Source organism: Oncorhynchus kisutch, linkage group LG4 (assembly GCF_002021735.2).
Source record: "Oncorhynchus kisutch isolate 150728-3 linkage group LG4, Okis_V2, whole genome shotgun sequence".
In the NCBI taxonomy this organism is placed as follows: Eukaryota; Metazoa; Chordata; class Actinopteri; order Salmoniformes; family Salmonidae; genus Oncorhynchus; species Oncorhynchus kisutch.
This window is the reverse complement of record NC_034177.2, coordinates 66,176,290-66,202,390: the sequence shown is the minus strand read 5'-3', so window position 1 is coordinate 66,202,390 and position 26,101 is coordinate 66,176,290. Positions and strand designations below refer to the sequence as shown.

General features: G+C 41.9%; 1 protein-coding gene and 1 long non-coding RNA gene across 2 annotated transcripts in view; one reads left to right on the top strand and one right to left on the bottom strand.

The window, feature by feature from the left end:
* The window catches only part of LOC109888773 (melanopsin-A), a 35,666-nt gene extending 16,655 nt beyond the window's left edge, over positions 1-19,011 (top strand). The window contains exons 7-10 of the mRNA XM_031821817.1: positions 129-324; positions 415-570; positions 12,646-12,714; positions 14,087-19,011. Coding sequence (XP_031677677.1) covers positions 129-324; positions 415-570; positions 12,646-12,714; positions 14,087-14,326 — 661 coding nt within the window. The 3' untranslated portion in view covers positions 14,327-19,011. The remainder of the gene's footprint in view (positions 1-128; positions 325-414; positions 571-12,645; positions 12,715-14,086) is intronic.
* LOC116374022 (uncharacterized) lies at positions 1,468-4,238 on the bottom strand. The gene is made up of 3 exons (XR_004209829.1): positions 2,880-4,238; positions 2,511-2,648; positions 1,468-2,372 (listed from the first exon to the last, which is right to left on the bottom strand). It is a non-coding gene; the product is annotated as an uncharacterized LOC116374022 (long non-coding RNA).
* Positions 19,012-26,101: the final 7,090 nt, after the last annotated feature.

The window sequence follows — 26,101 nt, the reverse complement described above, 5'->3', positions numbered from 1 at the left end:
CAGACTGGCTATGGTGTCGCCTTGTACTGTATGGTACTTTGCCTTTCTGTCTTATGCTAGAGGAAATATATCAGTTAGCCTCTGGACCTACATCTCCTAAATCTGCCCCCTGCACTCTTGGTCTTCAGGATGGCCATAGCCAAGTACATCCCATGCCTGGGGTTTTTGCTGTGTGTACGTCGACGCGACCTGCAATCCACCAACAGCAGTTTCATGTCCACCCGGCGATCCACTGTCACCAGCCAGACCTCCGACATCGGCGACCGCTTACACCGCACCAGCACTGTCAAGTCCCGCCTCTCTTCCGCCTCCGACAGCGAATCGGTATGAATAAATATGTCCTGATATGAAATCATGAGATTGTGTGTGTGTGTGTGTGTGTCTGACGTTTATGTAATGGTTCCATCCCCCCAGGCCTGGACAGATACTGAGGCTGACCTCTCCAGTATGGGCTCCTGGCCGGCTAGCCGCCAGGTGTCCTGTGATATCAGTAAGGACACCGCCGAGCTCCCACACTTCAAGCCCTCCAAGTCCAAGATGAAGAGCCACGACTCTGGTATCTTTGAGAAGGTAACTAACACATCAAGGCAAGGTCAGGTCAAGCCTGCTCCCTGTCCTCTTTCACATGTGTGACAATGTACCGAATGTGTGGAGGATATTTTGGGCTCTAGAGGCAGAACAGTGTGAATGCGTTGTCTAACACAGTAAAGGTCAGTAAGTAAGCCAATTTAGGGTTTTAAAAAAAATCCCACTTGCACTTATGTGCTCAACTCCCAACATCAATACACATTAATGCCACCTATGATACCTAACATTCAGTGCCTCTACCTGAGAAGCACCTAATCAAACAGTAACAGACTTGCTGTACTGTAATGCAACAAGATTCGTAGGAGAATTAGGCAAGAACTAAGTACACATTTCCATCATAAAGGATTCTTCTGTGTAGTCCGCCACAAATCTATTAAACCAACTATTGGCCTGGAAAGCACCCCTGGATTTGTGTCAGCCAATCGCATGGCTCCTAAATTAATCTGGCACCTTGTTACAGACAGGATGGTAAGATGAATCCACAGCAGAGGGGTCACTCCAGGGAGGAAGCTTTAGGAGGGCTTTGCTGTACCATAGACGTCTAATCCAATTTTGACATTTTTGAAACGTGTTCATCTTTACGGCGTCTTTCAGTGTTACTATTTAAAATGTGATGTCACCTGCTAAAGCAGTGTTTTATTAACTATGGTATAGGGTGCCCCCATGAGAACACAAGCTAGCTCTATGGAGCACAGTACTTGTAGAGGCAATCTGTATCGGAGGATAAGAATCTATTTTTTAAATGTATGAGCAATCGTATAGGGGTCAGCAGACATATTTCTGTAAAGCGAATATATAGAGATAGCTGATGTGTCTTATCAGGGTTCATTACAAATAAAAATAGTATTTTAAATGTGTCTTAAATCTCTTTACAACATATTGTGATACAATTATAATCTTTATTGAGAGGTTAGATTTCACTGTTAATTAAATCTCCTGGAGTATTCTTTAGGGGTTCTTTAAATTAAAACTGTGGGGGAACCCCTATTAGCTCTTCAAAGAACCCTCGAAAAAAGGTTATTTAAGGAACCTTGTGTGGGAACCCCTATAAGTTCTTCGGAAAACTTTTCTCAAAGGTTATAATGGTTCCTCTAAGAACCTTTTGGGGTTAATTATTTTTACTCCCTGTCCACCATCCCCCATTATACAAACATATTTTAATAACAATGACAATATTGATTTAAATAATTCATTGCTAATTTAGTGGCACCACAAATGTGAATGAACAATTACACTTCAATTTACCAAACAAAACACATAAAAAACATTGAACATTTCTGCAGACATGTCAGAACATAATAAATAATACATTTACTTTGTATAGTGCTTTTCACTCTCATGGTGAAAATATAAAATACAATAAAAACAACATACATTAAAGGTAAACTAACAATATTGTAGACTTGATGCTAAATACAGATTGGATTTTTTTGCTTTAGTGTGTGTGTGTGTGTGTGTGTGTGTGTGTGCGCACATGTGTGTGTGTGTGTGTGTGTGTGTGTGTCCAACAACCACTTGCCCAACAACCATTTATTTATGTTAGGAGGTTTGCCATCTTTATGTCCGGCCCTGGTAACTTTACCCCAACTTCTCTTATACCCAGAACACCGCAACTTAAGAACATCACAAATGTTCAGCTGTAATTTTATATAAGCATGCACACTTATGTTTATGAAGAAACAGATTATTTGTGCAGAGACATACCTTGTCACGGACATAAAGGCCACTCGGGTCCTCATTGAAGCGTTAGGGCAAGAGCAGGATCTCTGCTGGGGTCTCGAGTCCTGGGGAAAGGCAAAGTAAAGATCTTACTACATTTGCAAAAGAATGTGTGTTAAAATTCTATTACAAAATACATATTTTGTATGTACTATGTACTGTATAGGCTACATTAGAGAAAGGGAAGGAATAAGAGCAAATACCTGTGCGCCTCTTCTGTATTGTCCTTCAGGGCCTGTCGAAATAGCAGGTCCTCACCCATGCCTCGCCTCTCTGCCTCGGCTATTATTTTGCCACTAGCCTTCAATTATCTTTTTGTCTATATCCATTCCATGGAAGATCTGAAAAGATCATTTGCACATATTTTTTATTTCTGGAGGCATAACTTGATTCACATAGATTAAAAAAATAGCAAATGTGTAACCGAACAAAAAAAAAGTGAGAGTTTGTTTCATATTTGGTTCATTTTTTTTTTCAATCATCCCATGCCACGATTCCTTCGTAAAGGAGAATTGAGGTTGAGTTATTAGTAATGACCAAGTGTACAAAAATGTAATAAAAATATCACTCACATATCCTTTTCCTGTACAGTCCCTTAGAAATGGGTACTTGGCCACCAATGATGTCACTATATAGTCTGCTTGTAGGGTACCTTTAAAAAGGGTAGATCAATGTGGTGTTCCATTACAGTATAACACATCCTATGACTACACACAAATCAAATCAAATCGTATTGGTCACATACACATATTTAGCAGATGTCATTGCGGGTGTAGTGAAATGTTTGTGTTTCTAGCTCCAACAGTGCAGAAATATCTAAACACACACACAAACTCACACGATGTACCAAATGTATAAACTTACCAGGTATATGTGCACGTGATATCAACTAAAATCTGGATGATTTGTCTCCTCCACTTGGACCAATCAGTGGGAAAGTTGGAACTCTTCACTCTGTTGGTTGAGTTTACACTGCAGGGCTGTGGGGAACTCAGGAAGGGTGCGTATTGTGGGCCACAGTTTTGTGTTGGTTGGTGGATGCTGGTTATTGGTTGGTTGTTGGCTTGTAGCAAATTGTGGTGGGTTGGTCTTTTTGGAGTGGTACTGTGATTCCTAAGCATGTGTTCTTTGACTGCTCCCATCATTGTCTCATCTGGTGTCTTTTGGCATGTGTCTTTGCAATGTTTTTGTAGTCACAGATGACATGTGCAATTATCTTGAAGTGCTGATGTTTGGCTTCAAAGCACATACACGACAGATGGATAAGTGGTCCTTATGCCATCAGCAGTCGGTAGTAATGGTTCGGAAAGTGCATCTTGGGTGTTTGCTTGTTTGGGAAAAGCATGAAATTCCATTATTTTCTCTTCCAGGTATGGTGCCCAAGACCTTTTGATAGTAGGTGCCATTATTATGTCCCCAAGTTATCTCAGTAACAGGCACACTTCCCATGCATCACAGCTGGCTATTTTCCACCCAATCATTAGCATTTCTCAGATGCACTCCCAACCAGATGTCCATTATTCCTCAGATAGTGGTGTTTGTCTAGATGATCTGTCGTAGTTGCCATTTGGGAAGTCATCAATCTCGTCATTTAGCGGAGCCACAGTGATTTGTTTCGTCTTCACAAGCTCGTGTAACACCATCCAGGTATGATGCCCTCAAGGAAGTCATGCATCACATCGAGGGGAATAAATACATAAAGGGTAAAGGTGCATATGTCATCTCAGAGACGTGGCACGGACTTCTAACACCATAGACTCTGGCATTTTCTGGGTTTTCTTGGACTGCCTGCAGGTGGTAGCTGTAATTTGTTGAGTTGCGCATGGTGAGCTCTCGTCCTTGGTTACTGTGCAAAAGCCGCAGGGCCAGACGGATTACCGGGAGGTGTATTCCGAGCATGCGCTGACCAACTGGCAAGTGTCTTCACTGACATTTTCAGTGAAGACCCACTCCAATTTGCATACCGCCCCAACAGATCCACAGATGATGCAATCTCCATTGCACTCCACACTGCCCATTCCCACCTGGACAAAATAAACACCTATGTGAGAATGCTATTCATTAACTACAGCTCAGCGTTCAACACCATAGAGCCCTCAAATCACTAAGCTAAGGACCCTGGGACTAAACACCTCCCTCTGCAACTGGATCCTGGACTTCCTGACGGGCCGCCCCCAGGTGGTAAAGGTAGGTAACAACGAGTGACGCAGCGGTCTAAGGCACTGCATCTCAGTGCAAGAGGTGTCACTACAGTCCCTGGTTCGAATCCAGGCCATATCACATCCGGACGTGATTGGAAGTCTCATAGAGCGGCACACAATTGGCCCAGCGTCGTTCAGGTTAGGGGAGGGTTTGGCCGATGTAGGCCGCCATTGTAAATAAGAATTTGTTCTTAACTGACTTTCCTAGTTTAACAAATATTATGATCCTCCACTATACTGCCCTGCACAGTAACATAATACTTCTCTCTGATCTTCACCATAAACATGCAGAGGTTTCTCATAAGGCCTCTAACTAGGTCTTCAGTTTTGAAGTCCATGGACTCAACAACATTAGTTGCAGGCGCCCACGCGAGATCAGAGTCATCATCATTCACATTTTCCTTAATGTAGTCAGGCACAGGGATTACAGAACCATTAGGCCTACTTGTCAGCAAATGATTGTGTTTTTTGTATATATGTGTCCTATATGAAGCAAAGCATTTGCATGAAAACATGTAACCTCCAAGTCCACATGTTAACCATTGGTACAGACCAATGTGGCGAATCCGTTTTATGATTCCTCAAAAAATGCTTGTTGCATATTTGGCAGTTATCAGTCAACACCAGTCAAAATGCCTGCTAGGTAGCTTAGCATTTAAAGCATTCCAATTGTCCAGCCGACAAGGTGAAATAATCTGTAATTTGGTCCTTGAGCATAGCAGTTATAACACCCCCACAACAAGAGCTACCTGGTTGTTGGGTTAAAAGCAGAAGTGAAGTTTTGGTTGGACCTAGCATGCAATTGATTTTTTTATTTAAATGTAAAACCTTGGAAAGGAGAGGTGTAGTCCTCCAACTGATTTTGCTGAAGCCACTGGCAGACATCCTCCACATTTAATTGTGTCTGTTGTGTTGTGTTATGGAGAAATGGGGGGGGGGGGGGGGGTCATGTTTGCAGTAACAGCAAAAAGTTTACAGTGAAACCAAGGAAAAAGGCAGCAGCTGCCATCTCTAACCTCAGTTAGGGCTGCTGGCTCAAAGGTTTACCTTGGTATTATGTATTTTTCTTCGCTGATACAAGTATAAAACTATATGACACTGACAGCCACATACAAATAATTATATTAACACAAGTTTTTGTATATAAAAAAAATCGTAATGGAAACGTATTCCAGTGGGTGTACCAAGCAATAAGGCAGTAACTGCCGTCTAGGGTCAGGTCAGAGGTCAGGGTCAATATGAATAAAAAAATAACTCATAGTAAGGCAACAGAACCACCTATCCAATGATCTGCCTACAATTCATTTGGCCGGACAATAATAAAAACAAAATGTCATTTTTCCACATTTTGTTACGCTACAGCCTTGTTCAAAAATTGATTAAATTGTTGTTATTCCTCATCAATCTACACACAATACCCCATAATGACAAAACAAAAACAGAATTTTTGAAATTTTTGCAAATGTATTAAAAATTAAATATCACATTTACAAAACTAGTCAGACCCTTTACTCAGTACTTTGTTGAAGCACCTTTAGCAGCGATTACAGCCTGGAGACTTTTATCTCCCTCACCAACTTTAAACATCTGCTCTCTGAGCAGCTAACCGATCGCTGCAGCTGTACATAGTCCATCGGTATATAGCCCACCCAATTTACTTACCTCATCCCCATACTGTTTTTATTTTATTTACTTTTCTGCTCTTTGGCACAACCGGTATCTCTACCTGCACATGTTCATCTGATCATTTATCACTCCAGTGTTAATCTGCTAATTGTAATTATTCACTCCTATGGCCTATTTATTGCCTACCTCCTCATGCCTTTTGCACACAATGTATATATATTCTTTTTTTTCTTTTTTCTACTATGTTATTGACTTGTTTATTGTTTACTCCATGTGTAACTCTGTTGTTGTCTGTTCACACTGCTATCCTTTATCTTGGCCAGGTCGCAGTTGAAAATGAGAACTTGTTTTCAACTAGCCTACCTGGTTAAATAAAGGTAAATAAAATTAAAATAAATAAAAAGTATTCTTGGGTATGACGCTACAAGCTTGGCACACCTCTGCTTGAGAAGTTTCTCCCATTCTCAAGCTCTGTCGGGTTGGATGGGGAGCATCGCTGCACAGTTATTTTCATGTCTCTCCAGAGATGTTAGATCGGGTTCAAGTCAAGGCTCTGGCTGAACCAGTCAAGGACGTTCAGAGACTTGTCCCGAAGCCACTCCTGCGTTGTTTTGGCTGTGTGCTTAGGGTCGTTGTCCTTTTGAAAGGTGAACCTTCACCCCAGTCTGAGGTTCTGGGTACTCTGGAGCAGGTTTTCATCAAGGATCTCTCTGATCTCTCCCTCATACCTGACTGGTCTCCCAGTCCCTGCCGCTGAAAAACATCCCAACAGCATGATGCTGCCACAACCATGCTTTACTGTAGAAATGGTGCCAGGTTTCCTCCAGATGTGACTCTAGGCATTCAGGCCAAAGAGTTCAATCTTGGTTTCATCAGACCAGAGAATATTGAGTCCTTTAGGTGCCTTTTGGCAAACTCCAAGCGAGCTGTCATGTGCCTTTTACTGAGGAGTGGCTTCCATCTGGCCACTCTACCATGAAGGCCTGATTGGTGGAGGGCTGCAGAGATGGTTGTCCTTCTGGAAGGTTCTCCCAACTCCACAGAGGAACTCTGGAGCTCTGTCAGAGTGACCATCGTGTTCTTGGTCACCTCCCTGACAAGGTCCTTCTCCCCCGATTGCTCAGTTTGGCCGGGCGGCCAGTTCTAGGAAGAGTCTTGGTGGTTCCAAACTTCTTACATTTCAGAATGGAGGCCACTGTGTTTTTGGGGACCTTCAATGCTGCAGAAATGTTTTGGTACCTTTCCCCAGAACTGTGCCTTGACCCAATCCTGTCTCTGAGCTCTATGGACAATTCATTCAACCTCATGGCTTGGTTTTAGCTCTGACATGCACTGTCAACTGTGAGACCTTATATAGACAGGTGTGTGCCTTTCCAAATCATGTCCAATCAATTGAATTTACCACAGGTGGATTCCAATCCAGTTGTAGAAACATCTGAAGGATGATCAACGGAACAGGATGCACCTGAGCTCAATTTTGAGTCTCATAGCAAAGGGTCTGAATGCTTATGTAAATAAGGTATCTGTTTTTTATTTTTAATACATTTGCAAGAATTTCTAAAAACCTGTTTTAGCTTTGACGTTATGGGGTATTGTGTGTAGATTGATGACGAAATGTATGTATTATTTTTTATTTGTATTTATCTATTCTCCAAGATGGCATAGCAGTCAGACATCCTTTGTCCTCGTCTTGTCGTGTCCCGTATATATATACATATTTACATCTTTCTTCACATATCTTTTATGTATTTTCTTTTCCAAAAACTCAACTTCAAAACATTCTCCTGCAACCCACCTCACCAATTTAAAAAAAGTATTATTTACCTCAAATCTGAAATCCACAATAGAAGCTAATCAGAAGCTAGCCAGAAGCTAATCAGAAGCTAGCCAGAAGCTAACAAGAAGCTAACCAGAAGCTAGCCAGGTTACTGGCTAACGTTAGTATTCAGCTAACCACGGTTGATGGTCATCAGCTATCCTTTAGCTCGAAAAGCTATCGCCAGTTTTGTACAACGTGACTCAGACCAGAACATACCAGACCTATTTTTCTCTCCATATCCCCGGATTTCAACTAAAAGCTCTGGAAATTTACACCTGGATCTTGCAGCTAGCTAGCTGCTATCCGTGTGACTATTGGCGTACGTCGATCCCGGAGCAAACATAAATTATTCCAGAGCTAGCCAGCTGAAGAGTCCCATCAGCCACTCCTGGGCTACCATCACCTACCCGGACCCGTTTTACTGCCGACGCGGAGCCCCACCGGGCCTTCACGACTGGACTACCAACGTTATCTGCTCGAGGGAGTTATCCAACTGGCCCTTCCGTCGCGACGTTACCTGAACGCCCATCTGCGTCCCGCTAATCGTTAGCGGTCTTATCGGCTGCTATCTGAATAGATCTATCGGACAATTTTTCTTGGGTCACTATAACTATATCTATTTTGCCAATTGGATTGATCCCCTCTACCACACGGAACCCCACTAATCTACCGACGGAAATGCACGAGGTGGCTAAAAACAGACCTCCATCCTATGCTAGCTTGCTATCGATGGCCCGGCTAGCTGTCGGAATCGCTGTTACCCCAACCAACCTAACTGGACCCTTATGATCACTCGACTAAGCATGCCTCTCAATGTAAATATGCCTTGTCCATTGCTGTTCTGGTTAGTGTTTATTGGCTTATTTCACTGTAGAGCCTCCAGCTCTGCTCATTATATCTTATCCAACCTTTCAGTTCCACCACCCACACATGCGATGGTTTCATTGATGTTTCTAGAGACAATATCTCTCTCATCATCACTCAATACCTAGGTTTACCCCCACTGTATTCACATCCTACCATACCTTTGTCTGTACATTATACCTTGAAGCTATTTTAGCGCCCCCCAGAAACCTCCTTTTACTCTCTGTTCCCGACGTTCTAGACAACCAATTCTCATAGCTTTTAGCCGTACCCTTATCCTACTCCTCCTCTGTTCCTCTGGTGTTGTAGAGGTGCATCCAGGCCCTGCAGTGCCTAGCTCCACTCCTATTCCCCAGGCGCTCTCTTTTGATGACTTCTGTAACCGTAATAGCCTTGGTTTCATGCATGATAACATTAGAAGCCTCCTCCCTAAGTTTGTTTTATTCACTGCTTTAGCACGCTGCCAACCCGGATGTTCTAGCCGTGTCTGAATCCTGGCTTAGGAAGACCACCAGAAATTCTGAAATCTTCATCCCTAACTACAACATTTTCAGACAAGATAGAACGGCCAAAGGGGGCGGTGTTGCAGTCTACTGCAGAGATAGCCTGCAGAGTTCTGTCCTACTATCCAGGTCTGTACCCAAACAATTTGAACTTCTACTTTTAAAAATCCACCTCTCTAAAAACAAGTCTCTCACCGTTGCCGCCTGCTATAGACAACCCTCTGCCCCCAGCTGTGCTCTGGACACCATATGTGAACTGATTTCCCCCCATCAATCTTCAGAGCTCGTGCTGCTAGGTGACCTAAACTGGAACACTCCATCCATCCTACAATCTAAGCTTGATGCCCTCAATCTCACACAAATTATCAATGAACCTACCAGGTACCACCCCAAAGCCGTAAACACGGGCACCCTCATAGATATCATCCTAACCAACTTGCCCTCTAAATACACCTGTGCTGTTTTCAACAAAGATCTCAGCGATCACTGCCTCATTGCCTGCATCCGTAATGGGTCAGCGGTCAAACGACCTCCACTCATCACTATCAAACGCTTCAGCGAGAAGGCCTTTCTAATCGACCTGGCCGGGGTATCCTGGAAGGATATTGACTTCATCCCGTCAATAGAGGTTGCCTGTTTTTTTTTTTAAATGCCTTCCTCACCATCTTAAATAAGCATGCCCCATTCAAGAAATTTCGAACCAGAACAGATATAGCCCTGGGTTCTCTCCAGACCTGACTGCCCTTAACCAACACAAAAACATCCTATGGTGTTCTGCACATCAGCATTGAACAGCTCCTGTGATATGTAACTTTTCAGGGAAGCTAGAAACCAATATACACAGGCAGTTAGAAAAGCCAAGACTAGCTTTTTCAAGCAGAAATTTGCTTCCTACAACACAAACTCAAAAAAGTTCAGGGACACTGTAAAGTCCATGGAGAAAAAGAACACCTCCTCCCAGCTGCCCACTGCACTGAGGATAGGAAACACTGTCACCACCGATAAATCCACTATAATTGATCATTTCTATAAGCATTTTTCTACGGCTGGCCATGCTTTCCACCTGGCTACCCCTACCCGGGTCAACAGCCCTGCGCTCCCCACAGCAACTTGCCCAAACCTCCCCCACTTCTCCTTCACCCAAATCCAGATAGCAAATCAGCCGGGCTAGACAATCTGGACCCTCTCTTTCTAAAATTATCTGCCAAAATGATTGCAACCCCTATTAGTAGCCTGTTCAACCTCTCTTTCGTGTCATCTGAGATTCCCAAAGATTGGAAAGCAGCTGCGGTCATCCCCCTCGTCAAAGGAGGGACACTCTTGACCCAAACTGCTACAGACCTATTTCTATCCTACCCTGCCTTTCTAAGGTCTTCGAAAGCCAAGTCAACCAACAGATTGCTGACCATTTCGAATCCCACCATACCTTCTCCGCGATGCAATCTGGTTTCAGAGCTGGTCATGGGTGCACCTCAGCCACGCTCAAGGTCCTAAACGAATCTTAACAGCCATCGATAAGAAACAATACTGTGCAGCCGTATTCATTGATCTGGCCAAGGCTTTAGACTCTGTCAATCACCACATCCTCATCGCAGACTCGATAGCCTTGGTTTCTCAAATGATTGCCTCGTCTGGTTCAGACAAGCTTTAATGCCATACAACTCTCCTTCCGTAGCCTCCAATTGCTCTTAAATACAAGTAAAACTAAATGCATGCTCGTCAACCGATCGTTGCCTGCACCTGCCCGCCCGTCCAACATCACTACTCTGGACGAATCTGACTTAGACTATGTGGACAACTACAAATACCTAGGTGTCTGGTTAGACTGTAAACTCTCCTTCCAGACTCACATCAAACATCTCCAATCCAAAGTTAAATCTAGAATTGGCTTCCTATTTCTCAACAAAGCAACCTTCACTCATGCTGCCAAACATACCCTTGTAAAACTGACCATCCTACCGATCCTCGACTTCGGCGATGTCATTTACAAAATAGCCTCTAATGCCCTACTCAATAAATTGGATGCAGTCTATCACAGTGCCATCTGTTTTGTCACCAAAGCCCCATATACTACCCACCACTGCGACCTGTACGCTCTCGTTGGCTGGCCCTCGCTTCATACTCGTCACCAAACCCACTGGCTCCAGGTCATCTACAAGACCCTGCTAGGTAAAGTCCCCCCTTATCTCAGCTCGCTGGTCACCATAGCAGCACCCACCTGTAGCATGCGCTCCAGCAGGTATATCTCTCTGGTCACCCCCAAAACCAATTCTTCCTTTGGCCGCCTCTCCTTCCAGTTCTCTGCTGCCAATGACTGGAACGAACTACAAAAATCTCTGAAACTGGAAACCCTTATCTCCCTCACTAGCTTTAAGCACCGGCTGTCAGAGCAGCTCAAATTACTGCACCTGTACATAGCCCATCTATAATTTAGCCCAAACAACTACCTCTCCCCCTACTGTATTTATTTATTTTGCTCCTTTGCACCCCATTATTTATATCTCTACTTTGCACATTCTTCCATTGCAAATCTACCATTCCAGTGTTTTACTTGCTATATTGTATTTACTTCGCCACCATGGCCTTTTTTTGCCTTTACCTCCCTTATCTCACCTCATTTGCTCACATTGTATATAGACTTATTTTTCTACTGTATTATTGACTGTATGTTTGTTTTACTCCATGTGTAACTCTGTTGTTGTATGTGTCGAACTGCTTTGTTTTATCCTGGCCAAGTCGCAATTGTAAATGGGAACTTGTTCTCAACTTGCCTACCTGGTTAAATAACGGTGAAATAAATAAAAATCAAATAAATTTTAGTATAAGGCTGTAACGTAAACAAAATGTGAAAAAAGTCAATGGGTCTGAATACTTTGTTAATGCACTGTAGAATTGGGCTGTAATAATACATTATGATCTTTCTCTTGCATTTCAAAGATGATGGTACAATTTTTTTTGAAAATAACAGTTGGTTTTTTCTTTGTATTATCTTTTACCAGATTTATTGTGTTATATTCTCCTACATTCCTTTCACATGGTACCAACCATATGCATATCCTTGCTTCAGGGCCTGAGCTACAGGCAGTTAGATTTGAGTATGTAATTTCAGGTGAAAATTGAAGATCCTCAATTGTTATGTGTCTCCTCTTAATATAAGGAGTGACCAATCCCTACAATTATTAGTACGTCTTTACTTACATGTGACCCAACAAATGTGTTTTGTGTGACTGGAATTTAATTGAGTTACACCTTGAAATGACTCAGAGTTGTCACTTATTATAATAGCAGGAACCAACCTCTACGTCATGTATTTTGTATCTTCCAGAACTCTAATGCCATGGACAACATCTCCATGACAGGCGTGGGCCACAGTGACCACGGCTTCCCTCCAAGTGTAAGTACCCATAATTAGTGTCAGTTAATTCCTCGTGGCTGTATCGTCTAGTGTGGCTTGCCATTACCTACCTCCAATAAAAAACAAAGCAGCACTGGTGCCCTATTTAATCTTCTCTCAGTCTGAAATATAACACAACATGTTTCCCCCTGTTTTCTACCCTCTTGATTCCATCTACGTAATATGGATCCCAGTTTCCCATATAGAGAAGGCACTATAGCAGGGATCATCAACTAGATTCAGCCGCAGGCAGATTATTTCTTGAGTGGATGGTCAGGGGCCCGGAACATAATTACAAATAATTTGTAGACTTCAAGAAGCCCAGATATAATATTTGACTAAAACGTAACAATGTCAAACATTGCTTACAATTGTAAACAATCACATATATCTCTCGTTCATGCGTGGAAATACTTTGGAACAGATTTTCAAAATGAAAATCATTTGGAGCTGAGTTGCTGCTTTTAAAAGTACTTTATGTCCAACAATAAAAAAATAAAAATCACCCGCGGGCCAAATTCGGGGAACCGTTCACTATAGTCTCTGCCTTAGCCAAATATGACTGATGTGAATGCGTTCCTGTGCAGTCTGACAGGGATTGGCCATGAGCAGACAGCAGGCATGCAGATGGCACAGAACAAATGGCCTTGATAAATCATGGCAGTTCAAAGGAGCAAAATAAATAAATAAATTAAAATTAAATACAGTTGGGAAAGAGGTAGTTGTTTGGGCTAAATTATAGGTGGTCTATGTACAGGTGCAGTAATCTGTGAGCTGCTCTGACAGTTGGTGCTTAAAGCTAGTGAGGTTAAAGTTAAATAAAAGGTAAAATAAAAAAATTGTTCCCCTGTTCTGACGAGCAAAATAAAGTTCTGGACCGGTTCGAACTCCAAAAAAGATCCGGTTTATATCATTCTGTTTTAAACCTCTGAAATCTATGGACTTACGAGAGTTGGCTTAGAGTTGGACCATAGCTTACGTTAGCTAGCTGGCTAACACGTCGGTGTGTGCAGAGCGGCACCACAATTAAAAACACATCTTGCCTGATTGTAGTTAATAAATCCAAACAAAATTTTGCTTAGGGCCGCTGGTTCTGACGACATGTGGATATTGATGTGGGTATGCAGACCCACAAGCCACCGCAGCCCCACAATTTCATTGTGGCCCCCACCTCCATTAAAGTTAACCATCCCAGGTCTAGATAGTCTTTTATCCTTCAAGGACTGTCTTTTAGTGAAAATAATGTCAAACCATAAATCCAATCTTTGTCTTAAATTGCAATGCTGCATAGCTAGACAATTGGGTGTGAAAGTCAATCATTTAGCATTTTATGTTTGCTGTTCTCATCTCACCTTCTGTTTGACATCGATAGGCAGGAGATTCGTCAGAAGGCACCATAACTAGAGGAATGATTGGCCGGATTCCCAGCATCGTCATCACCTCTGAGACCAGCCCCTTCTTACCTGTCCTTAAAGCCAGTTCCCATGGTTCCAGTAGTAGGCCAGCCAGTGGCAGTGTAGATGTAGGATCTGTAACTAAGGGGCCACGGGAGAGTGTCCAGCAGGGGTCAACACTTCCCTCTAACAGTGATGGCTCTACACCACTCATCTGATCACAACCACCCAGTTTTTATGTACAGCACTTGATTATTTATAGTAAATGTCAGGGTCTGTACTCAACATGCAACTTTTCTAAAAGTCAAGTTAACCCCCTGGTGAATATGTTCTTTATTAAAACATTTTGTTTTGTTGCTTTGTTAATGTGCAAGGTGACAAAGTACAGTTTGGTATCTACTGTAAGCAAATGGGATAGGTTGTGTTGTCTGCTAAACTTTCACCAGGTCATCCGAGTGAGCTACAATCATACAAGAAGTGTATGATTTGTGTATGAAATGGCTTGCCATTTCAAGTCACCTTTCAAAGATTTCCCCAAGCTCAGGTCCCCTCTTATATCTGCAAGAGGAAGATGGCTGAAACAGATGATATAGAACTGTTGTGTGTAGTAATGCATTTGTGACTGAAACAGGCAGCACTGATCTGAGCTGGAGATGGCCATCTGAGTGATCTACACTATATATACAAAAGTATGTGGACACCCATTCAAATGAATGGATTCGGCTATTTCAGCCACACCCATTGCTGACAGGCGTATAAAATCAAGGACACAGCCATGCAATTCCATAGGCAAACATTAGCACTAGAATGGCCTTACAAACTGCCTCTGGAAGCAACGTCTGAACAAGAACTGTCGGGAGATTCATGAAATGGGTTTCCATGGCAGAGCAGGAGCACAAAAGCCTAAGATCACCATGCTCAATGCCAAGCGTCGGCTGGAGTGGTGTAAAGCTCGCAACCATTGGACGTGGAAACACGTTCTGTGGAGTGATGAATCACGCTTCACCATCTGGCAGTCCGACAGACAAATCTGGGTTTGGCGAATGCCAGGAGAACACTTCCTACCCAAATGCCTAGGGCCAACTAAAGTATGGTGGAGGAGGAATAATAGTCTGGGGCTGTTTTTCATGGTTTGGGCTAGGCCCCTTAGTTCCAGATAAGGGAAATCTTAACGCTACAGCAAAGGATGACAATTCTGTACTTCCAATTTTGTGGCAACAGTGGGGAAGGCCCTTCCTGTTTCAGCATGACAATGCCCCTGTGTACAAAGCGAGGTCCATACAGAAATGGTTAGTCAAGATTTGTGTGGAAGAACACTGACCTCAACCCCATCAAACACCTTTGGGATGAATTGGAACGCCGACTGCGAGCCAGGCCTAATCGCCCAACATCAGTGCCTGACCTCACTAATGCTTGTGGCTGAATGGAAGCAAGTCCCCGCAGCAATGTTCCAACATCTAGCGGAAAGCCTTCCCAGAAGAGTGGAGGCTGTTATAGCAACAAAGGAGGACCAACTACATACTAATGCCCATGATTTTGGAATGAGATGTTCAACGAGCAGGAGTCCACGTACTTTTGGTCATGTAGAGCATCTTCGCTGGGAGAAATATCAGGCTGTTTAGGATATTGTCCTTATTGTGGATCCAGGTTGTAGTCAATTCAGATTCCGTCACACAGCCGTGGGCCTTGAGAAAGAGAGACTTAAATGTAATTGGCCATTAGAATGTGTAAGATGCTGAATTTGATAGAACTTACATTGTAATACAGTATTCTTTTGCTGTATTTATGCAGTATAGATTCAATCCGTATTGCAGAAGATTCACGTTGTGGCGCGATTGAAATTTAAAGGCAATGTTCCCGCGTTCGGCTCAATCGGAAATGACCTTTACATTTGAACCTGGATCGAATCCAGCCTCATTTTCTTTCTTAAAAAAAAAAATCACAGAACGGTTTAAGCTATTCTAGATGCATCCAGTTTACTGAATAATAAGTGGTTGGTCCATAGGCAGTAGCTTAGTTGGTAAACAAAGACACTGTGTAAACATGGTCTATGGCAGATTTGAATTCCAGCATCAAATCCAATTTTATTGGTCACATACACATGGTTAGCAGATGTTATTACGAGTGTAGTGAAATGCTTATGCTTCTAGATCTGACAGTGCAGCAGTATCTAAGAGATAATATCAACAATTCCACACCCAAACCAAATACACACAATCTAGCAAAGGAATGGGATGAGAATATAGAAATATATATGGATGAGCAGCGACAGAGCGGCTAAGATGCAATAGATAGTGTAGATTATAGTATATACATATCAGATGAGTAATGCGAGATAAGTAAACATTCTTAAAGTGGCGTTATTAAAGTGACTAGTGTTCCATTTATTAAAGTGGCCAATGATATCAAGTCTGTAGGTAGGCAGCCGCCTCTCTGTGGTAGTGGTGGCTGTTTAACAATCTGATGGCCTTGAGATTGAAAAACAGCTCCTATGTCTTGGACCTAGCTTTGATGAACATGTACTGACCTCGTCTTCTGGATGGAAGCGGGGTGAACAGACAGTGGCTCGGGCGGTTATTGTCCTTGATGATCTTTTTTGCCTTCCTGTGACATCGGGTGGTGTAGGTGTTCTGGAGGGCAGGTAGTTTGCCCCCCGGTGATGCTTTATGCAGACCGCACCACCCTCTGGCGAACCCTGCGGTTGTGGGCGGTGCAGTTGCCGTACCAGGCGGTGATACAGCCTGACAGGATTCTCTCAATTGTGCATCTGTAAAAGTTAGTGAGGGTTTTTGGTGACAAGCCACATTTCTACAACCTCCTGAGGTGAGTTTCATCAGTTTCCAGTGGCATGTATTCATGGAATAGAAAATTACTTTAATAGAAAATGATTGAAGTAAAAGTGAAAGTCACCCAGTAAAATACTACTTGAGGAAAAGTCTAAAAGTATTCGGTTTTAAATATATTTAAGTATCAAAATTAAATGTAATTAATAAAATGTACTTAAGTATCAAAAGTAAAAGTATAAATCATTTCAAATTCCTTATATTAAGCAAACCAGATTTTCTAATTTACAGATACAAACAAACCATTTGTGTTTAGTGAATCCACCAGATCAGGTAATAGGGATGACCAGGGATGTTCTCTTGATAAGTGTGTTGTACCATTTTGTACCATTTTCCTGGTAAACATTCCAAATGTAACTTTTGGGTGTCGGGGAAAAAGTACATTATTTTCTTTAGGAATGTAGTGAAGTAAAAGTTGTCAAAAATAAAATATGGTAAAGTACTTTATACCACTGCTTAATATACTAAAAATATTTCCACACCAAGATAACCATAAGTATTTATTTTTATGTCCCATGGGGGTCTTTCTGCTTGTAATTCATTCATTATCAGACGATTCATTGTGGAGCTTAATGCTCTAATGGCATCAGGGTTAATGATAACGCCACTCTTGTGAAATCAAACTTCTAAATCATCCAATAATGTTATGATCTGCAGAAACAATTTTGTGTGAAGTACATACTGTATATTTAAGTTTTTTTTTTTTTAACAGTTCTTATTCGCTTCTGTATATTTGTGTTGTACTGCTTTTATTTCGTGATTCAAGCTTTTGGAAGTAACTGTAAAGTGCATTGTACAGTACAGTTCTATGAGGAGTGTTGTGGAATGTGAATTCAATGTTCCCTGTGTTTGTATGGGTGGCAAAAAGGAACATTATTGTTGATTGTACCTCAGCTGTTATATAGCCTTCCCTAAATTGTGTCTATAGTGAGTTTCAATACAGAGCATCACTATAATATATGTGACTATAATTATATTATAGGGTATGAAAGACTGCATCATACTCTAGAATAGGTCTGAAGATCAGAAACATAAAATATTGAGTCAAGTGCAACAAGTTGTTTTGTTGTCTAATTTGGAAAGTTAGAATGTGAACATAAAATAACCTCACCCCAGTGTTTGCAATTTATCTGCCTGTATGAGTAGACCAACTACACTTTTACAAAGCTTTCTCATTGCGGTACAGGATGTGTCTCACTGAGCCTTGTCCCTACGAAGTGAAAAACACTTTTCCTGTTGACTGATACATCAGAGTAAATTGACCATAAATTGCTCCTTGGCAATTGCATTGGCACTCAATCATGAAGACGGCCTGTTTGTCAGATCATGCTTGGTTATTATATCTCACTGGCAACTCAGTGGGTAGTGTCATCCATATAATGTTTTGGGAAAGGGAAACTGTGGGCCAATCCACAATTGTACCATAAAACCTAAGCCCTATGCACTTGTGGATATCTGAGAGGTTTTGGTATGGTGAAACTTCCACCTAGCCTATCAGAGGGCAAGGTGGTGCTATTACCAGATTGATTACCATGTGTCAAATCCTCTCGAACTACACAAGTGCACAGGGGGCGATTGGGACCGTGTCACCATGCCTGTGATTATATATGATTGAGCCACACAGTGACATGTAAATAGTGTTCCCAATGTCTCATGGCGAGAGATTCGAGAGCTCCGCGTCATTTCAGATGGACTGAGATTGAAAGGATGATTCAAAAGCATTCCTAACAATGAAAGATAACTTCATTCCCCCCTCCGCTCTCAGAGGAGGAAGTGTTCCTAAAATGGATTCATTTGCCGAATGTTTTCAAAATAAATGTTATTCAGTCTTATCAAATGCTAAGTTGTAATCTAATTTTGTTGTTCTGTAGTATAATAGTGTTTAACTTAAATACAGGTGTTTAATTCATTTGTTTATGTGTATTTGTATAATTGAGAGACATCTATCGTACAGAAAAGGACTATATGTTTGGAAATATGAAAAAGGATTTACTGTAGATTTGTTACTTAAAGTATGTCCAATCAGTGTTATTGTTATTTATTTTTGTAAATAAATATATATTACTCAATGTATCCTCTACCTTGTGATGCTTCAGTATTTTTAAAGAATTGTCCAAACAAGAGGCAAACAAAAGATAATAAAAGATCCAAAATGTGAGACAGCTTAGGTCCACGTCGACATCATAATTACTATGATTGCAACTGTAAAATAGTCATCTATTCTACACTTAGTCTACTAACACAGTACAGTATGTGGTTGTTGTAATTTATTCACCATTAGAGGTTTCTGCAGTCTCTTTCTAACCATTATCCTGGAACTCCTACAGCAGCCATGCTCCCTGTCAGCCATCATTACCTCATTGATTTCTCTCCCTGTGATTCCGGCATGGAACGCTGTTCTCAGGAGGCTGCCATTTTAACAAACACGCGCATACTGACGCGCACACTCACACCTTCCTTTAAAACGTCTGATCTCCTGAGCCAGGTAAGGGGCAATCCCTGGTGGGTGGACCTTATGAAACAGCAGATTTATGGCCCCAGTAGTCAGAAAGTTAATTTAGGAATGAAGAATTATGGATGCTTTGTTATCCACTTTGTTCTCATTAGATACCCCCTGAGCCCAAAGTAAATGGCCATTGGCCACTAGCAGAATTGATCTGACCTCCTCTGGTAGGAGGTTGAACTGCAAAACACCTATAGGATCAATACTTAGAGTCATAATGTACTTGTAGGCCACTTTATTAGGCTTCAAAGAGAGTGTTATGCAGGTTATTTTTACAGTATTCCCTCCTGAGATTTCCTGCAACTTATTTTTTGATGACAAAAGCAGTGGGTCTGTATACCCTTAAGTGGGAGAACTGATAAACAGGGTTTTTTCAACTTCTATGTGTTTGAAAAGAATGTATGACCTTATGGGCTCCATACATGCATATGATACAATGAGTTTCCATTGCACTTAACATTGGCATCCTAAACCTTCTCATGTTTCTAATTGAACATTGACCATGTGAGTAAGAAAGAAGGTGTTGACGTCAGATACCATCTCCTGGCAAATAATGGAAGCTGTTTCACCAACAGCAGGTTTCACCGACAACATTTAAAAAATATACAAGCATAGCTGGATCCAACTATGAAGACGTTATGCAAACATTCAACATGCAGTCATGAGTTCTCATCCATATTGACTTTAAGGCTATCTGGACAGACCAGTTTATACAAACCGCTCATATCATCAGACCTGCATTGGTGAGTCTGTAACATGCTATTCTGTACATCTAACTCTACTGAATACGCAAAAAGAATGTATTTCAACATGTCTGCTCCATTGGGGATTTGGTATTGCTTGCTTACTGAAACCCTAGTCATGTCCCAGATAATGGATTCACACATTACAGAACATGGGATGGGAAGTCTAAGGAACTGCATCTCAGTGCAAGAGGTGTCATTACAGACCCTGGTTTGATTCCAGGCTGTATCACAACAGTCCATGATTGGGAAGTCCCATAGGGCGGCGCACAATTGGCCCAGCGTCGCCGGGGTAGGCCGTCATTGTAAATTAGAATTTGTTCTTAACTGACTTGCCTAGTTAAATAAAAGGTGAAATGTAAAACAACATATATTTTTTTAAATATAGAGATTGCATAAGGGCTGAACCTGTCAATCAACTGTCCATTTATATGCAAGAATGGGATGGCCCATAATTGAACACACCACTTGACGAATAATATATGTAAATCCGGCTGCAATGGGATGTTCTTTTATACAAAAGCAATCATTCCCACATTCATGTGGCATGCTCAGTAATAAGTGGATGTGCCCATAGGCCTAGAAGAACAAGAGAACGACAGCTACTCCAGGATATAGCTCCAACTACTACACATGAAGAATGATCAACAAGAAGATTATACAGTGTCCAAAGGTCTTGAAGTGCATGCCTCAACTGACAAACTACAGATTCTCTGTACACTACCTTTGTGTTTCATCATAATGGTTTTGCAATTTCAGGTGAAATCTCTGTGCACTATCTTTGATGACAGGAAATAAACAACTCATATACCGAGGCTGTTATTCACCGAACAGACAGATTGTTCTGAGAAACAAATGTTGTTTTCCTGTCTGTGAGGCCTTTTGCTATTTCATACACAATTTACCCTTATTTAGGTGTTTTGAAAAGTCAGACAGTATGTCCTCCAGACAGCCTAAATTATATATGTATCTGTGCCACACCAAAGTCACCCTTTGGTCTGTTATTTACAGTTTAATGACAGCAATGGAATCAGAAAGATGGATAAATATAGTGTGTGAAATGACTCTTTCTGCCCCATAAATTGCCGCTGTTGTTGTAAGCCAGCTAGCCCCATTTCTCATCCAAGGGCACTTATAAAATTGTGACTATCACATTATCACACTGACTTGAGGTTTTAAAAACTTCAGGGTCTATTTGGACATTTTACAGAGCTCTGGGGCTGGTCATGCAAACCCAAAACAAGGTCCATATGAAAGGGACAGAGGCTAAAATGCGAGGTAAACATGCATCATGTGATGGGGATTATATAATTGTACTAGCACTTGGGATATTTTTGCACTGGTGTACCGCTACTGTGATTATACAATACCAGTCAAATTTGGACACACCTACTCATTCAAGGGATATTCTTTATTTTTACTTTTTTCTACCATTGTAGAATAGCAGTGATAACACATATGGTAGTAACCAAAAAAAAGTGTTAAACAAATCAAACTATATTTTAGATTCTTCAAAGTAGCCACCCTTTGTATTGATGACAGCTTTGCACACTCTTGGTATTCTCTAACCGACTTCTCCTGGAAGGCTTTTCCAACATATGCTGAGCACTTGTTGGCTGCTTTTTCCTCACTCTGGGGTCCAACTCATCTCAAACCATCTCAACTGGGTTGAGGTCAAATGATTGTGGAGGCCAGGTCATCTGACACAGCACTCCATCACTCTCCTTCTTGGTCAAATAGCCTTTACACAGCCTGGAGGTGTGTTTTGGGTCATTGTCTTGTTGAAAAACAAATGATAGTGAGACTAAGTTCAAAACAGATGAGATGGCGTATCGCTGCAAATGCTGTGGTAGACATGCTGGTTAAGTGTGCATAAATAAATCACAGACAGTGTCACCAGCAAAGCACCCCCACACCATCATACCTCCTCTCCATGCTTCATGGTGGGAACCACACATGCAGAGATCATTCGTTCACCTACTCTGTGTCTCACAAAGACATGGCCGTTGGAACCAGATATCTCAAATTTGGACTCATCAGACCAAAGGTCCTTTAGTAGTGGTTTCTTTGCAGCAATTCGGGCATGAAGGCGTGATTCACGCAGTCTCCTCTGAACAGTTGATGTTGAGATGTGTCTGTTACTTGAACTTTGTGAAGCATCTAATGTGCAGTTAACTCTAATTAACTTATCCTCTGCAGCAGAGGTACCTCTAGGTCTTCTTTCCTATGGCGGTCCTTATGAGAGCCAGTTTCATAATAGCGCTTGATGGTTTTTGTGACAGCACTTGAAGAAACTTTCAAAGTTCTTAATTTGTCAGATTGAGTGACCATGTTTTAAAGTAATGATGGACTGTTGTTTCTCTTTACTTATTTGAGCTGTTCTTGCCATAATACGGACTTGGTATTTTACAAAATGGCTATCTTCTGTAAACCATCCCGACCTTGTCGCAACACAACTGATTGGCTCAAATGCATTAAGAAGGAAATATATTCCACAAGGCACACCTGTTAATTGAAATGCATTCCAGGTGACTACCTCATGAAGCTGGTTGAGATAATGCCAAGAGTGTGCAAAGCTGTCATCAAGGCAAAGGGTGTGTACTTTGAAGAATCTCCAATATATTTTTATTTGTTTAACACTTTTTTGGTTACAACATGATTCCAAGTGTTATTTCATAGTTTTGAGGTCTTCACAATTGTTCTACAATGTAGAAAAGAGTAAAAAATGATGTGAAAACCCTTGAATGAGTAGGTGTCTAAACTTGTGACTGGTATATATATGTAGCATACCACTGCATTTACACCCTCACTCTCCATAAGGTAGGACAAATAAATGTACAATGATTTTCCTTACCTGTGAAATCCACAACTTTGAAGAACCTTTTCCTTCTCCATTTGGATTCCCCCCCTCAGAGAGGGTATGTGTGCTCAGAGCTCAGAGCCTGGGAGGCAGGTGAGGTGATGACATGAAGGAGTCCCCTGGACACATCCTTCCCTCACTGATCCCAGGCCTGCTGTGACTGACACCTATGGGCTATGCTGGTATTTCAGTCCATGAACTATACACCACCATCAATGTAGGAAAACATTCAGACATTATCTTCTCTCATTGTCTCACCTGGAGCAAAATATGCCATTTTCAGCATATTTGTGACATATAATCTTCATCAAACAGACAGTCATCTCTCTTGCAATGAGGTGAATAAATGCTATTTAATCTACCTGCCTAGCCTACTGTGCATTTGACACCAAAACATGCATACAGCGAATCTGCAGTGTTATTATGATTGGCTTATTAGGCCTAGTCAGCTGACAGGTGTGGAATTGTTTATATATATCGTTCCTGTTTTGGTGCTTTAACATGTAACTCTGAGATGGCCTGTAGATAGATAAAGGACGACTGTCGCTTTAATAATCCCACTTGAATGAAAATCCACCGTTAACAACAGCCACGGGTCCCGGGGATCAGATAATGTTGTCCCGAGTAACATAGCGGCAACACAAGACTGGACGGAAAGGAGAACTGCAAAAACAACGGCAGGTAGTAACGTTAAAGCCGTCAGCTTGTTTAGAGCGCTTACCGTGAGCCCTGAACTGAATGCAATTTAAAGCAATTGTAGTTCTTTACAATAATCCTTGTTGGTCGCCATTGGATGCAACAGGCTCACTGTACGATCGGGACCTCATGTTTGTTTGTCATAACAGCTATAAAGCTGCACTTGCAGCACCGGTTTTGCATAGAGGACCTTGAACGCAACACCCCCATTCAATCAAAAAAAATCCATTCATTTATGCCTAGTATGCTGGATCTCATCAAGGAATTCGTTTGCATAATGACACTGTCAGGTGTGGGATGGTGCTAGTGTTGCCTCTAACAATTGGAGCTTTCAAGACAACCGGGAACTCGGAAAATAACGAGGTCAAATCACGATGTCCGTGATCGGGATTAGGTCGGAAATTCAGACGTTTAAATAAAGATCCCCGAGTTTCCAACAAAAAAATCTTAATTGTATGACCATTGTAAACAATTTTCCCCAGTAGGAGCTCGTTTCTTTCCTGATGTCCCAGTTGTCTTGAACACACTGAAGTCGGAGATTTCCCAGTTCCCAGTTATTTTGAATACGCAATTTCAGTGTAGGACGAATTGTATGTGTGTGTTTGTGGTGGTCAGTTAGTGGGCGGGGTTGACTTAATGTCGCATGCTTCCCAGTCGAAACAGTTTGTGCTTATTACTACGTTTTTGTGTTCGGCAAGGTTTCTTTTTCCGGTTGTTTGCGCCCCTTCTCCAGTGATTGGTCAACAGTAGTCTACTACTCCTAGTAGGAATGGGAAATAGGCACGGAATTCTTCAATTAAGTGTTTGTTGGCATTCAGTAAAATATTAGTTTTCATGAATATTTTGTTTACTTAAGATATACTACACATCTTAATGGCTAAGACCTTGGCATTTTTTTAAATTAATTACAGATTCTTGATTTATTTGGACTATTTTTAAGGATGCATTTCTGACTGTTGTTGCTATGGTGGCTAAATAAGGACATACAACAGTAATTTAGCAAAAATTCTCCTAGACTTTCAAGCAAAGGTCTTTAGGGAGTAAGCAAGGCACAGACATTCACATTACCTAGCCTAGTTCTGCTAGGAGCAAACCAAACCTAATATGCTTGCACCTTTAAGCCTGCCACATGCTTCCAAGTCTAAACAGTTTGTGTATATATTATGAAGACATTTTGTGATGTATTTGTTGAGGTAAGTCGAAGTTCGATAGTCGACGTCTACGCACCCTTCATCTGTGTTTGGTCAACAGTAGCGGTGGGAACTATGGACGGGATTCTTCAATTCAGTGTTAGCTGTCGTTCAACGAGAGTGCACATTTTTCACTAGAGCGGTATTGCACCAAACATCTTCGCTCAACGTAAAATTGTGTGACCAAGACCTACTCTGCAAAAATGTCAAAATGAATTACAGATTTCTATGTTGTTGCTACGGTGGCTCAAGAGGGGCAAATAAGTGTATATTGCTGCTTTTTTTGTTTGTTTTGTTTTTCAAGCTAAGGTCTTTAGGGAGTTTGCGAGCACAGATGTTCACTTTGCCTAGTTGAACCTATGTATGTGGATGCCTCGAGTCTCGACATCACTAGCCATTGTTTTTGAGGGGTAGCACAGTAGCCTAGTTATTCAAAATGTTTAGAAAATGTTGCCCAATAGATTAAACAAATATACACTGCTCAAAAAAATAAAGGGAACACTTAAACAACACAATGTAACTCCAAGTCAATCACACTTCTGTGAAATCAAACTGTCCACTTAGGAAGCACCTCCACCTCCACCTTTGTGCAAGGAGAAGCACTGCCAGAGCCCTGCAAAATGACCTCCAGCAGGCCAAAAATGTGCATGTCTGCTCAAACGGTCAGAAACAGACTCCATGAGGGTGGTATGAGGGCCCGACGTCCACAGGTGGGGGTTGTGCTTACAGCCCAACACCGTGCAGGACGTTTGGCATTTGCCAGAGAACATTAAGATTGGCAAATTCGCCACTGGCGCCCTATGCTCTTCACAGATGAAAGCAGGTTCACTCTGAGCACATGTGACAGACGTGACAGAGTCTGGAGACGCCGTGGAGAACGTTCTGCTGCCTGCAACATCCTTCAGCATGACCGGTTTGGCGGTGGGTCAGTCATGGTGTGGGGTGGCATTTCTTTGGGGGGCCGCACAGCCCTCCATGTGCTCGCCAGAGGTAGCCTGACTGCCATTAGGTACCGAGATGAGATCCTCAGACCCCTTGTGAGACCATATGCTGGTGCGGTTGGCCCTGGGTTCCTCCTAATGCAAGACAATGCTAAACCTCATGTGGCTGAAGTGTGTCAGCAGTTCCTGCAAGAGGAAGGCATTGATGCTATGGACT